We start from the raw sequence: 14,391 nt of genomic DNA on the forward strand, positions 1-14,391 counted from the left end.
CTGCCCACTTTCATCTGGCCCTTCTGTTTACTTTTTATTTTGGTTTTTGGGCCACAACTGGTGTTGCTCATCGCTTACTCCTAGCTTTGCACTCAGGTCAAAGGACCTGAGGTCAAAGGACCACAGTGCTAGGGATCAAACCTGGGTTAGGCTGCATGCAAGGCAAATGCCTTCTCCCACTGGACTGTCATTCTCCCCCCACCTGACTTACATTTTAATCTTTAACACAACTGATGGGGGACACACACCTGTCAAAGCTACATTTACTTGACCTCTGCCAAGTGCACAAGGATCCCAAATATAATCCTTACTCTGCACCTCTCACACCCACACAGTGTTCCAGGGAAATCACTGATAAAGCCTCATAACTCAGCATCCACATTTTAATTATAACAGGTTCATTTTAAGGTGTATTCCTCTGGCAAGCATATCCTGTATTCCCAACTCTAATTTCCCATGAACTAGATGAAGACACAAACATCCCTCCCAGGACATTCTATTTATAGGATGGCTGTCACAGGGAGGAAAATGACCCAAGTTGGAGAACTGAACATCTCTTCCTGAGTTTGACAAAAATCACCCCACACTATCTCAGCTCTTTCATTTTCATCTTTTAAATATGTCAAGTTTTCTTTATGGATTTGTGGCTGCACTGAACATTAAAAATAGGTGCTAGAGGGGCTGGAGAGATAGCATGGAGGAGGGCATTTGCCTTGCATCCAGAAGGATGGTGGTTCGAATCCCAGCATCCCATATGGTCCCCTGAACCTGCCAGGAGCGATTTATGAGCGCAGAGCCAGGAGTAACCCCTGCCAGGTGTGACCCAAAAAACAACAACAACAATAATAAAATAGGTGCTAGAGGGCTAGAGAGATAGCATGGAGGTAGGGTGTTTGCCTTGCATGCAGAAGGTCTGTGGTTCGAATCCCAGTATCCCATATGGTCCCCTGAGCCTGCCAGGAGCGATTTCTGAGCATAGAACCAGGAAAAACCCCTGAGCGCTGCCGGATGTGACCCAAAAACCAAAAACCAAAAAAAAAAAAGAAAAAAAAAGGTGTTAAAGGGGCCTGAGAGATAGCACAGCAGTATAGCGTTTGCCTTGCATGCAGCCATTTCAGGATGAACAGTGGTTCAAATCCCAGCATCCCATATAGTCCCCCATTCCTGCCAGGAGCGATTCCTGGACACAGAGCCAGGAGAAATCCCTGAGCGCCGTCAGGTGTGACCCAAAATAACAAACAAAAAATATAGGTGCTAGAGTGATAAGACAATCGGTAGAACACTTGTCTTACAGCAGCCAACATGATGAGCTCAATCCCTAGCACCTCATATGCTCATCCCCCGGCACTATCAAGAATGATTCCTGAGAGTAGAGCCAGGAGTAAACTGAGCACTGCTAGGTATGTCTCCCTCCCCCTCAAAAAAAAAAAAGAGTGCCCAGAGAGATAGCACAGCGGCTTTTGCCTTGCAAGCAGCCAATCCAGGACCAAAGGTGGTTGTTTCGAATCCCGGTGTCCCATATGGTCCCCCGTGCCTGCCAGGAGCTATTTCTGAGCAGACAGCCAGGAATAACCCCTGAGCACAGCCGAGTGTGGCCCAAAAACCAAAAAAAAAAAAAAAAGAAAAAAAAGAAAGAAAGAAAAGAAGTTCAGGAAGGAAGGTGCATGTCTTGCATGCAGATGGCCTAGGCTGGTAGCCTCATAAGAGTCCTAATTAAGTCTGTTAGGAAGTAACCCTGAACACAGCTAGATATGGACCCCCAAATAAAATAAATGTCAGTGACATCATATTGTTCAGCTTTTCCATACTGAATGTAGGGGATCAAAGAGAGAGAGAGTACAGGTCGTGCCCAGGTTCCATCCTGGGCATTGTGTGGCCCCAGAGTCCCTGTACCCAGATATTAAAGATATTGAAGCAGTGCTACCTTTTCACATTGGGGTGTCAGGAAAAGTTGGAGGGTTCCCCAAGATCCTGAGCAGCACTTGGGAAGACAAAAAAAAAAAGAGGTGGGGGAGGGGACTAGGAAATAATATAGTTTGCATACAGGAAGTCTGGAACTCGATCCCCAGCATTGAGGGGAGAGACCCCACAATCAACAGGCACCCCTGGGTGTGGCCAAAGAGAAAAACAAAGTAGAGGGCGGAGCTGGGAGAGTGCCTGGACTGATGAAAAGCAACAGTAAAGGAAGGAGAGTGTATGTATCCAGACCATGTGAGGACAACAGGACTCAGGCGCGTGACAAATGTCTTAGTACCAAACTCAGAATTAGCCAAAGAGGTGGCTCAGGGCAAATACCTTGTATGTATGCATCCTTTAAGCTCCAGCCCAGGTCCAAAAGAAAAAATGAAAACAAGCTAGCAATGGGGGCCAGAGAACTAGTACTGTTGAAAGAACATTTGCTTTGCATATGGCCAACCTGGGTTTTTAACCCCTGGTATCCCATATGGTCCCCTGAGCTTGCCAGGAGTGATTCAGTAGTACAGAGCCAGGAGTAACCCCTGAGCACAGGAAAAAAAAAATCTTTGGTATCACATATGCTATCACAAATCTATGGTATCACATATGCTCTGTGTGTGTGTGTGTGTGTGTGTGTGTGTGTGTGGCCATACATACATGTACAGATCCCTATACATCTGCACAAAAATACTCAGATATGTGAACATGAAGTGAAACTATCAGGAGTTCCTAGAGTTAGGGGATGCTGAGGAACTCCCAAGCACAGATAAAATGGCCCTGGGGGCCAATCCTGGCACTATTCAGCCAATTGGGCTGAAGAGTTCAATGCTTGTTAACTGCCAGAGGCCCCAGAGACCACCAGAACCACCATAGTCATGCACCGCAGTGGTGCAAGGAGTAAAGCTGGACAGCAGCTCTGCCCCCCAATACCCACATACCCCCTCACAAGCATGCTGGAGGGTACCTGGAACCCCACATACCTTGCTCCGCGGGTTGGAAGTGTTCATAACACTCCTGAGCTCTCTGCCAGTGTAAAGCACGACTCCCACCACTGTCCCTGCAATGACATGCCGAACAGGGATGGTCAGGCCAGTGGTCCCTCCCAGACTCACACTGAGCAGAGGCCCATAGGAGAGAAGATGCTTGAAGGTACTGCCTATGGAGAAGATGCCAGAGAACCAGGGGCCACCAACCACCCGAGGCCACCCACCCTTGGACCTGCCAGAGCCATGGAGCTAATTCACTTCTAAGCAGGTTCAAATGCAGCATGTTTACAAGCATGCTCAGTAAAGTCTAGACTAGCCTATTGTGGGGACCAGCTGAGAGCTGGGAACAAGCGCTTCATGAAGCAGGACCCATTTCAAGGAGACTGGAATGAATTCTTCAGGGCAAATACCAGGAGGGAGCCCAACCACAGAGCTGCTCCTAGATAGGGAGTGGGCAGGGGAACTGGAAGCCATGATCGTTCTGGGAGAAACTGGAGGAAAAAACCTGAAGACTAACTTCCCAACAGCCCCCAGGCTCTCACCGGATGCAATGACAGTGCCCGCCCAGAGAGCGTTCTCGATGCTCAGGCTCTCACTGATTGGAGGGTCACTGTCCTCCTGGAAGACACAGGACACGGTCACCACTGCAGTGAGGCCAAACACACAGCTGCCCAGCCCTGTTCACACAGCTGCCCAGCCCTGTTCCTCCCAAACAGAGAGGAAACACTTGACTCGCCAGTGGCCCCAGTAATAGAGACATCCCACTTTCCAACAGTCCCCAGTGGGGAGACTCTCCACTCCCCAATCGTCCACAGATTATAGGTTCATGCCCTATAATCTGTGTGCTTCTCCTATATGAGAGAGAGGGAGGAGGAGGGGAGAGATGGAGAAGATGAAAGAGGGAGGGCAGAAGGAAGAGAGAAAGAGAAAGAGGAGAGAGGGGGAGGGAGAGAGAGAGAGAGAGAGAGAGAGAGAGAGAGAGAGAGAGAGAGAGAGAGAGAGGAGAGAGAGAGCACCAGTAAGTACTTGATGACAAAATATGGCTGACCCAGTTTAGATCCCTGGTACCTCATGTAGTCTCCTGAAGGAGGAAGGAAGGGATGGAGGGAGGGAGGGAGAAAGGGAGGGAGGGAAAGGAACGAAGGAAGGGGGGAAGGAAAGAAGGAAGGGGGGGAGGAAAGAAGGAAGGGGGGAAGGAAAGAAAGAAGGGGGGGAAGGAAGGAAGGAAGGAAGGAAGGAAGGAAGGAAGGAAGGAAGGAAGGAAGGAAGGAAGGAAGGAAGGAGGGAGGGAGGGAAGGAGGGAAGGAGGGAGGGAAGGAAGGAAGGAAGGAAGGGAGGGAGGGAGGGAGGGAGGGAGGGAGGGAGGGAGGGGGGGAGGGAGGGAGGGAGGGAGGGAAGGAAGGAAGGAAGGAAGGAAGGAAGGAAGGAAGGAAGGAAGGAAGGAAGGAAGGAAGGAAGGAAGGAAGGAAGGAAGGAAGGAAGGAAGGCAGTTTCAAACCCAGAGCAAGTGTCTGATAAAGCAAGAACAAATGTAGGAAGAAAGCCCTGGTGGTAGGAAAGAACAAGACAAATTTCACTAGTTTCCATAAACTGTCTTATGTTTCTAAAATAATCCCAAGTTTTGTTATAATTCAATCACATTCTTTCTTATTCACTGGAAACAAGGAAATCCAAATTTCAGCACCACTCTCAAAGACGGAAGGTTGCATAACGGTTTTGGCCAGGACAGGCAGCACCTGGGCTAGGAAAATGGACAGAGATGGCATGAAGGAGTTGTAAATATAGGCTCTGGACACTGGCTCCCAGACTCAGGCACAGCCCTTCAAAGATGGAGCCAATGCACGAGTGGGCACTGAAGGCAATAGAGTGAGGCCTGGTGCAGGGAGGCCAGCACCCACACAGAAAACCCCACCAGCAAGGCCATCCTCCCTACCCCCTCATTCCATGTTCAGCTGCACCTACTTACTCGGGTGAAAGTCCCCACAAAGTTGTGGATGTCAATATTTGGCTCTTCAGCATAGATATATGAGCGGATCTGAAGAAGGTCCTGTCCAGAACAAGCAGAGGAGTTAAGACCAGGGGGAAGGAGACCAGAGCGATAATACAGCAGGGAGGGCTTTTGCCTTGAAAATGGAGTTCAATCTTGGTATCCTATAAGGTCCCCTGAGCCCATCTAAGTGCAGAGCCAGGAGTAATGGCTGAACATTGCCAGGTGTGGTGTTCAAACAAACGAAAAAGATCAGGTCTTTTTTAAGCGTCATTTGCTTAATGGGGACTAAGGTTGGATTTTGCAGATGCTCCTGCCCTGGACAGCAGGGATTTCTGCATGGCCTGATGAATAGAGCTGTGCAAAATGGCTTTAGCTGCTGCCAGCAGAGGAAACATAAGGGCATCAGGGGAGCAGAGAGTGAGATCATGCCCTGCCAGGAGCCCAGCCAGATGGCAGAAGTGAGGTAAGTGCTTGGTACCTTGTCAGGGTCTCTGCAGATTTCCAATTTCTGTGTCAGGGCCCCTCATGTGACATGCAAATACGTTACTTGGAACCAGAATGTGTTTGAGGCTCTGGAGGGCCAATACCACCTATACACAGATCTCCCACATCCAGCCCTTGAGCACCTCTGTGGGAGCCAGTTTTAGGGTCCGGCTGCTCTAGATTGTTCAATCAAGGGTGGGAGAATGGGGGACTTAGTACTCACAGCGGCAGTGGGGAGCCTCTGTGTGCAGGCCACGGGGAGTCTCAGCTTCCAGTCTGTCTCCCCATCCAGCTGGTCTGTCCGCAGGAAACAAGAGCCTGTGGGAGGAAGGGTACAAAGGGTCATCTCCTCTGGCACCCACTTTCTGATCTTGCTAAGCCTTTGCCTGTCCATGCAGCAGATGGGAAGAAGCCATACACACACACACACACACACACACACACACACACACACACACACACACACACACACACCAGAGCAGAGAGCCCTCAGAGACCGCATAGGGAAGTTGCCCTCTGAGGATGCACGCACACACGCACACACACACACACACACAATTAAGCCTTCGGGAGCCAGACCACTGCCTGGGTAACTTTGACCATTACAAGCCGGGTTTCCTCATATGTGGATGCTATTAATGAGGCAACAACCTTGTTCATAAAGAATAAAATGGGGACTCGGGGACACATGGAAGTGTCATCATACACAACCCTGTGACCACAAGTTGACTATGACCCAAGCCTGGCTTCTGGATGCCAGGACAATGAGCAGTGCAAGTGCCAGCCCCAGCAGCCACACAGGGGAGCCTCGAGCTCTGCACAGCAGTTTGGGATGCAGAAGCAGGAGGACCCCAACCCAAATGTCCCATTTGCTGAAGGACACACTGCCTAATCTGAAGACAGAGCTGCAGCTTTTGGGAAAAAAATTGTTTTTATTTTGTATCTTTGATCTTCCCCCTCTGGTTTATTTGTTATTAGTACAAAATCTCATTTGTCCTTATAATTAACTCCGAATAAAACAAGCTGCAGTAAGGACCGGAGAGATAGCATGGAGGTAGGACGTTTGCTTTACACGCAGAAGGATGGTGGTTCGAATCCCGGCATCCCAAATAGTCCCCTGAGCCAGGAGCGATTTCTGAGAGTAGAGCCAGGAGTAACCCCTGAGCACTGCTGGGTGTGACCCAAAAAACAAAATGAAACGGGCCCTTGCCTTGCAAGCAGCTGATCCAGGACCTAAGGTGGTTGGTTCGAATCCCGGTGTCCCATATGGTCCCCCGTGCCTGCCAGGAGCTATTTCTGAGCAAAGAGCCAGGAGTAACCCCTGAGCGCTGCTGGGTGTGGCCCAAGAAACCAAAAAAAAAAAAAAAAAAGACAAAAAAAAAAATGAAACAAACAAACAAACAAAAAGCTGCAGTGACTTCAAAGGCAGATATATCTGGGTTTTTCAGGAGTCAAAGTTGCCTAAATTGAGAAGGCAGGGATGTAGCTCAGTAGAGTACTTGCCTTGCATGTATGTGTGTACATGTGTGAGGGTGAGGAAGGGTTATCCCTGGCACTACAAACAAAAACTCAAAATACAGCAGGTGGGGGAGGGCAGAAAAATATTATAGTGGGTAAGGCACTTTGCCTTGCACTTATTCAACCCATTTTGTTCCCCAAGCACCTCTAGGAGATGGGCAAAGAGACAAACATAAGTCCTGAGCACTGCTACAGGTGGGCCCAAGACCTCCTGTCCCCCAAAGGAAGTCCCATTTTCTCAGAAGTTACAATAGGAAAAAAAAAAAAAAAAGAAATACCAGTCACTTAGGTCACAATGGCAGTAAATAGGGCCCTAAAAGTCTGAAACAGCCCAGAATCAGGTGACTGGGACAATAAAAAACCTAAAAGAGGGGCCCAGAGTGACAGTACAACAGAGAGGGCAATTGCCTTGTTCCCTAAATCCCATATTGTTCCCCCAAGCATCTCTGGGAATGATCCCTGAGCACAGAGCCAGGAGTAACCCCTGAGCGCCACTGTGTGTGGCTCTAAAACCAAAAGAAGGAGGAAGAAAAAAAAAAAAAAAACAGGGGGCTATGGCATGTCACCATCTGCTCCTTGCAGCCCCCCACATTTAAAGGGAAAAGATTCCACAGGCTGCGGGATTCCTGGCTGTGACTCTGCTACCATTTCTCAGGGGTGATTGACATCCTGAGCCTGCCAGGCACCACCCCCACCATGCTTTTTAAAAGAAGATGTTTTTGATTCGCCTCCATGGCTCCAAAAATGATCATCTACTTCTGTTCCATTTTCAAATGATTATTTTGCCAAATTACCACTGAAAGGTTAATGGTTATTTTCAAAATGGATCCCAGATGTTTACCATTTTTTTCCGACGTCCTCAGGAAGATCATGTCAGCAGGGACACGCTGGTTCTGGGTTGCAAGAAGAAAGAGAGTTACTGTTGGGGTTTCTATCCGTCCCCCCACCCCAGCCTCTGATGGGGGGAGGTGGGGGGAGGCACAATGCAAACCCATAGCCTCTTTCAAGTTGTAGCCTTTGTCTAGAGGCAGATCCAGTCAGGGATTTTGTTGCAAATCTTGAACACTCTACTTGTGACTGCTGTTGGCTAATTACCTATTAAAACCTTAAATCAGAAAGAGAAGGTTGACAGCTCATGTCCTTTCATTCCCACCCCACAAGGCCTGTCCACACCCAGCCCTGGACATTCTCTGGTCAGCATCTCTACTAGAACCAACGAAGCCCATAAAATCTCTCTCCTGCTTTCTGCTCAGACCCATTTTCCAGCACCCAGCCTTAAATTATGAGCTGAAAAGTTTGTGATAACACCCAGGGTGTGTGGGATGTGTGTCTGAGCTTCTCTTTGCTTCAAATTAACACAGGTTCTTGCATTTAATCCTTTAAAAGAGTTGATACCCTACTTTCAGCACAGGCCTTTTTAAATCCTATTCTGAGACTCTCTGGGCCTCCCTGGAAGTCTAATGCATTCCAAAATACCCACTTAAAAGAAAAAAAAAATGAGAGCTGGCTGCAGTGACGAACTTATCAACAGGAGCTACCTTTTAGAGCTATTCTGGGGGATTCTTATATGACCCTCAGGCCAGAGATGCTCGAATTCAAAGAGCCCAAATGTTTAAATCAAAACCTCCAGCTGAGATTTCCCAAAGGGAAATAAATGAATACGGTTTGGGGCTTTTTTGTGATTTTACCAGGGTAAATCAGAGTTGCAAATATTTGAACTACAACACTCTTTAGGGACATCACACCTATATTTTAAGTGGCTAAGTAGCAAGTAGATGTCTAGGGTAGTAGATGTCTAGTCCATTTAAACTCATAGGTTTAAAACAAAACAAAAAAAACCCGCAAGTCATAGGGTGTGGCCCAAAAAACAAACAAACAACAACAAAAAAAAACCCTCAAAACTACAAATCCAGTCAATGAGAAATCAAATGTATTCCTGATTTGTAAGCAGGATGGTGGCTAAATCCATGAGGAAACTTGGAAACAGTTTTGTGAAAGGGCTGTGAGATAGTACAGTGGGTAGGGGGTTAGCCTGCATGCAGCTTACCCAAATTCTCTCTCTGGCATCCCTTATAGTCCCTGGAGCACTGTCAGGAATAATACCTAGTACAGGGCCAGGAGTAACATTTGAGTACCACAGGGTGTGTCCCAAAAAGAAAATGTTTATCTGAAGGGAAAGAATTTTTCTTCCAGGAAATAGTGTGCAACAGGAATATAGGGGTGGTACAGGGTTTAGGTATTTGCCTTGCATGGAACAAATCCCAATTTTGGTACCCAACAGCAAATATTATCTCCCCTGTCCCCTCAAGTCCCTGGCCATGCCAGGAGTGATTCATGAACACAGAGCCAAGAGCTATCACTGGTTGTAGCCCCAAACAAAGCAATACAAAACAAACAAAGTGTAATAGGGCTAGAGTAGATAGGGCATTTGTCTTGCACATTTGTCTTGCTGGGATCAATCCCCAGCACTTCCAGCACTGCCAAGAGTGATTCCTGAGTGCAGAAACGGGAATAAGCCCTGCACACTACTGGGTATGACCCACCCAAAAATATTTTTTTTAAAGTTTGGTTGACAGATTTCCCCACGAGGAACCCTTCTCTCTGTCACTTACAATCAGATACTTGACCAGATATCAGACTTCACCTCAGGATCCTGGCAAGTGGCCTCAGCCCCATCCACACCCCTGCACAAGTTCCCTGGTGAGAACCCCTCACTTACCTTCTCAACAATGATGAGATCTCCCACCTGGATGCTGGAGCTCTTCACCTTTACTGTCCCTGCAAAGCAAGGGGCCAGTCAGCAGGTGAGGGCCTGAATTCGTGGCCATTCACCCACAAAATCCACCCACAGTGCGATCTGCTACTGAGGTAAGTAACATCCCTCACCCTCAACCCTCAATTCCATCTGGCTGCCTAAAGCCAGATCCACTTGGGTGGAAGTTAATTTCCTCCCTCAAGGACTAAATCACTCACATCCCTAAGAAGGATCTCTCATCTCTAAGGGTCCTGGGCTGAACTGACTCTTTAGTAGCACTAAAAAGACCTGAGACCAGAACTATAGGACAAAGGGAGGTTGTTTGCCTTGCATATGTGGCCAATCCAGGTTCAATCCTTGGCATCCCATATGGTCCCTCAAACACCACCTGAGAACAGAGCCAGAAGTAAGCTCTGAGCACTGGCAAATGTGGTCCCAGAACAAAAAGAAACAACAATAAAAATTTTAAAGGGTGATATTCTACCACAACAAGGACCCCCAACCCAAAATGCTAATGGTCTTTGCACTTTTCTATTTTACAGTTTGTGTTCCTCCCTGGTGGTACTCAGGAACCAGGGGGCCACTCCCCACTTCCATGTTTCTAGGCCCAACATGTAGGGGCTGCTGCATGCATCTCCTGCCCCTTCACTTGACTTCTCAGTAGGGAAAATCTGTACCCAGCTCTGGGACAAACAGAAGAGCAGGTACAGCAAGGCCCAGAGCCTGCGAATGATACCCCACATGCTGGTAAGAAGCCAGACAGACGATGTGTGGGTTGGGGGTGTCAAGGCTCCCACAGGAGTAGGCAGGAATGGGGTCCCTCCCACAACTGAAAGTGATTGGCAGGAGGGAGAAATAAACAAGAAGTGGACAGGGCAGGGACACATTTGTCAGCCAAGACTTTCTAGGACAGCAGAGGCCAGAATGAGTCTCACATAGGACACTGATGACTGGCAAGCACAGCAAAGGACAGTCCTTTAAATGACATGAGACACCCTTGCAAGGAAGGCCGGACCCACACATGAAAGAGGGAGGAGGGCTGCAGGGGGCCAATTATGCTGTATGTGTGTGTATGGGCATAAGAGTTCAGGAGCATGCCTGTGAGCATGTGTGCAAGTGGGTATGAACATAAGCTGATGAGTATGCACGCATGTAAAAACATGTGTGGAGCATAAGAGATCATGCCTGCAAGAGAGCATATGTGCATGAGAGCATGGGAGTGTGTGTGCATCATGCATGGGAGTGTAGGTATGTATCTGCATGCATGCCTGCAGGCCCAAAGAGGAGCTACCTGTGTTCCAGGGATGGGACAAATTCCCTCATGAGGGCCAAGAAGTTGGAACAAAAAACTCGAAGCAGGGAGAGGCACCCGACTGGGTATAACCCCAAAACAAACAACAGCAAAATTCTTGCACAAGGGAGCACCCCTATATAATCTTTGTACTGTCAGCATCTTTAAATGTACTAGTCCATTTAACTCACACATGTGGGGCCACAAGAGAGAAACAGTCGTGAAGTCTCTGGGTGCATCTCAGGGACACATGTGCCCAGAGCACAAATGCAACAGGATCTCTGCATTCCCTCCTTGCCCATGCACCCTGCCTACAGGCTCAGGTTTCAAGCTTCAGCGTCTCTGGCTCCAGAAAGAACCAAAGGCTACTAATGAAATCATCGAATGCATGACTCTCGTTTGTACCATTTCCCCCTACCCTGTATGCTTCCCATGGAACTGACTGGTATGTCTTTCATATTCAGCACCACTGAGATCTTGCAAAGCAATTCAAATTATTGCTATTGAAGCAACTCTAATTGGGTTTGATTTTAGCTAATGTGTATATGAATTAAATGTTGTCATGATTATAATCAGCAGAGCAGGAACCATGCGAGCTGTGCACCAATGCTGAAGACTTCTAGAGAGATGCAGAAACAGCTGAAGAGCTAGACCTGTTCCAAGGCGCTCAGGGACCAAATTCCAGAGTCTGAATATTTTAACAAACTAGGTAAGTATTGGTTTTCATAAAGCCAGTGCCAAGTCAATCCAGTGCCCCAAGTCCTGGCAAGCTTGAGCTCCATCAGCCTCCAGCCTCCATTACTCCAAAAGTCACAGAGTGAAGGGATTGGTGTTGAAACATTGTGAACCTGATATTCAATCATGAATAACTTTTTAAATTACAGCACACCCAATTAAAAAATAATTAACTGAGGGGCCAAAGTGGTGGCGCAAGCAGTAGGGTCTTTGCCTTGCACGCGCTAACCTAGGATGAACTGCGGTTCGATGCCCCATGTCCCGTATGGTCCCCCAAGCCAGGAGCAATTTCTGAACGCATAGCCAGGAGTAACCCCTGAGTTTCACCGGGTGTGACCCAAAATACAAAAAAAAAAAAAGAATACACTGAGAAACAGCACATTCAGTCAATATAGGCAGGCCCCAACTCACACCAGACTTTACAGTAGTACTACTAAGTCATATGCAGGCAGTAGAAATCGTGCTTAGAATCATCCAGGAAAAAAAAAAGAGAGGAATCATCCCGGAACAGCTGGCTCTCAAGAAATGCAAGCAAGGGTCCGGAGAGATAGCACAGCGGCTGTAAGCATCCGATCCAGGACCAAAGGTGGTTGGTTTGAATCCCGGTGTCCCATATGGTCCCCCGTGCCTGCCAGGAGCTATTTCTGAGCAGACAGCCAGGAGTAACCCCTGAGCACCGCCGGGTGTGACCCAAAAACAAAACAAAACAAAAAAAAGAAATGCAAGCAAAAGAATGAATCTCAACGGGCAGCCAGTCACACAAGTATAAGAATAAAGCAGCCAAGGCACAATGACTCTCCCCCCTCCCCCTCCTCCTTCCCTCCGGTAAAGAATAACAAAAGATTCAACACTAGAAACTAAATTTGGGTGTAATGATTTGTTTGTTTGGTTTTGGATTTGGGTTACTCCTGCCTCTGTGCTCAGAAATCACTCCTGGCAGGCTCAGGGGACCATATAGAATGATAAAAATCAAACTCGGATCCACCCTGAGTCAGCTGAGTATAAGGAAAACACCCTATCTGGCCCCAGGTATAATGATTTTACTCAACTGCAGTATTGAGTATCCTTCCTTCCTTCCTTCCTTCCTTCCTTCCTTCCTTCCTTCCTTCCTTCCTTCCTTCCTTCCTTCCTTCCTTCCTTCCTTCCTTCCTTCCTTCCTTCCTTCCTTCCTTCCTTCCTTCCTTCCTTCCTTCCTTCCTTCCTTCCTTCCTTCCTTCCTTCCTTCTTTTTGGTTTTTGTTTTATTGTTTTTGGGTCACACCCAGCGGTGCTCAGGGGTTACTCCTGGCTGTCTGCTCAGAAATAGCTCCTGGCAGGCACGGGGGACCATATGGAACACCGGGATTCAAAACAACCACCTTTGGTCCTGGATTGGCTGCTTGCAAGGCAAACGCCGCTGTGCTATCTCTCCAGGCCCTCTTTTTGGTTTTTGGGTCACACCCAACAGCGCTCAGAGGTTACTCTTGGCTCTGTGCTCAGAAATCGTCCCTGGCAGGCTCGGGGGACCATATAGGATACTGGGATTCAAACCACTATTCATCTGCATGCAAGGCAAAAGCCCTACCGGTATGCTATATTTCCGGCCCCCATATTGAGTATTCTTGAGTATGTTTCAAGTGATCTGACTTCAACTATATGCTGGAGGTTTGCTCTATTTCATTCATCTTCTCACTTACAAATGGGTGCAGCATGGGGCAAGAGAGAGCACACAGGGTTAGTTAAGATGCTCACCTTGGAGGGGGACAAAAACAACTCATTAAAAAAAGATGCTCACCTTGGAGCCAGAGTGATAGTACAACAGGTAGGATGTTTGCCTTGCACGAAGTAGACCTGAGACCAATCTGGGACCAACCCGGGCTTGATCTCTGGGATCCCATATGGTCTCCCGAAACTGCCAGGAGAATTTCTGGGCACAAAGTCAGAAGTAACCCCTGAGCGCTGCCAGGTGTGACCCAACTCCCCCCCCAAAAACAAGATGCTCACCTTGCACATGGCCAACGTAGGCTTGATTCCAGGCACTACATGTGTATCTTCACCCTCACCCAGACCCACCCAACTCACTCACCCCCACCAGATGTGATCCTTGTGTGCAGAGCCAGGAGATATCCCTGAGCACTGCCAGGAGTGGCTCAAAACAAACAAAGCAAAAAAAAAAAAAAAAATCAAAAACCCCACAAATGGTTTTACTTATTTCCATTAAGCTGGTCAGAGTAAGGAAGCTCTGATAATACAAAGTGCACAAGATTTTTTCCTGCTAAGCCAGAAGGTGGCGCCAAGAGAAGCAGGCAAGGACCTACCCATCTTTCCAGCAGCTTCTCTGGGCTGTCCTGGAAGATGCTCTAAGCCAGGGGTCTCAAGCTTGCAGCCCACGGGCCCGTTTGCGGCCCTCCGTACAACATTTTGTGGCCCTGCCCTAGAGGAATTTGTTTTGTTTTAGTTGTTTGGGTCACATCCCCCAATGTTCAAGGCTTACTACTGACTTTGCTCTCAAGGATCACCCCGACTTTCCTTCTGCGGCCCCCAGGTAAATTGAGTTTGAGACCCCTGCTCTAGGCACTCATATACTCTCCCTGCCCCAACATTAGGTGACACATTGTCTCTGCTTTCTCGACCTAGGAATAAGCTATAGGCCTGGCCCACATGAACCTGGGCTATAATTTCTCTTGGTATCTCAAAGC

At 48.0% G+C, this 14,391-nt stretch overlaps 1 protein-coding gene across 2 annotated transcripts in view; it reads right to left on the reverse strand.

The window, feature by feature from the left end:
* ATP9A (ATPase phospholipid transporting 9A (putative)) overlaps nucleotides 1–14,391 on the reverse strand; it is a 109,900-nt gene that overhangs the window by 40,472 nt on the left and 55,037 nt on the right. For both annotated transcript variants that reach the window (XM_049781311.1, XM_049781312.1), the window contains exons 5-10: nucleotides 9,653–9,711; nucleotides 7,775–7,826; nucleotides 5,639–5,733; nucleotides 4,909–4,989; nucleotides 3,485–3,560; nucleotides 2,937–3,013 (exon numbers count right to left, since the gene is read on the reverse strand). In XM_049781311.1, coding sequence (XP_049637268.1) covers nucleotides 2,937–3,013; nucleotides 3,485–3,560; nucleotides 4,909–4,989; nucleotides 5,639–5,733; nucleotides 7,775–7,826; nucleotides 9,653–9,711 — 440 coding nt within the window. The remainder of the gene's footprint in view (nucleotides 1–2,936; nucleotides 3,014–3,484; nucleotides 3,561–4,908; nucleotides 4,990–5,638; nucleotides 5,734–7,774; nucleotides 7,827–9,652; nucleotides 9,712–14,391) is intronic.

This window comes from Suncus etruscus, chromosome 9 (genome assembly GCF_024139225.1).
Source record: "Suncus etruscus isolate mSunEtr1 chromosome 9, mSunEtr1.pri.cur, whole genome shotgun sequence".
In the NCBI taxonomy this organism is placed as follows: Eukaryota; Metazoa; Chordata; class Mammalia; order Eulipotyphla; family Soricidae; genus Suncus; species Suncus etruscus.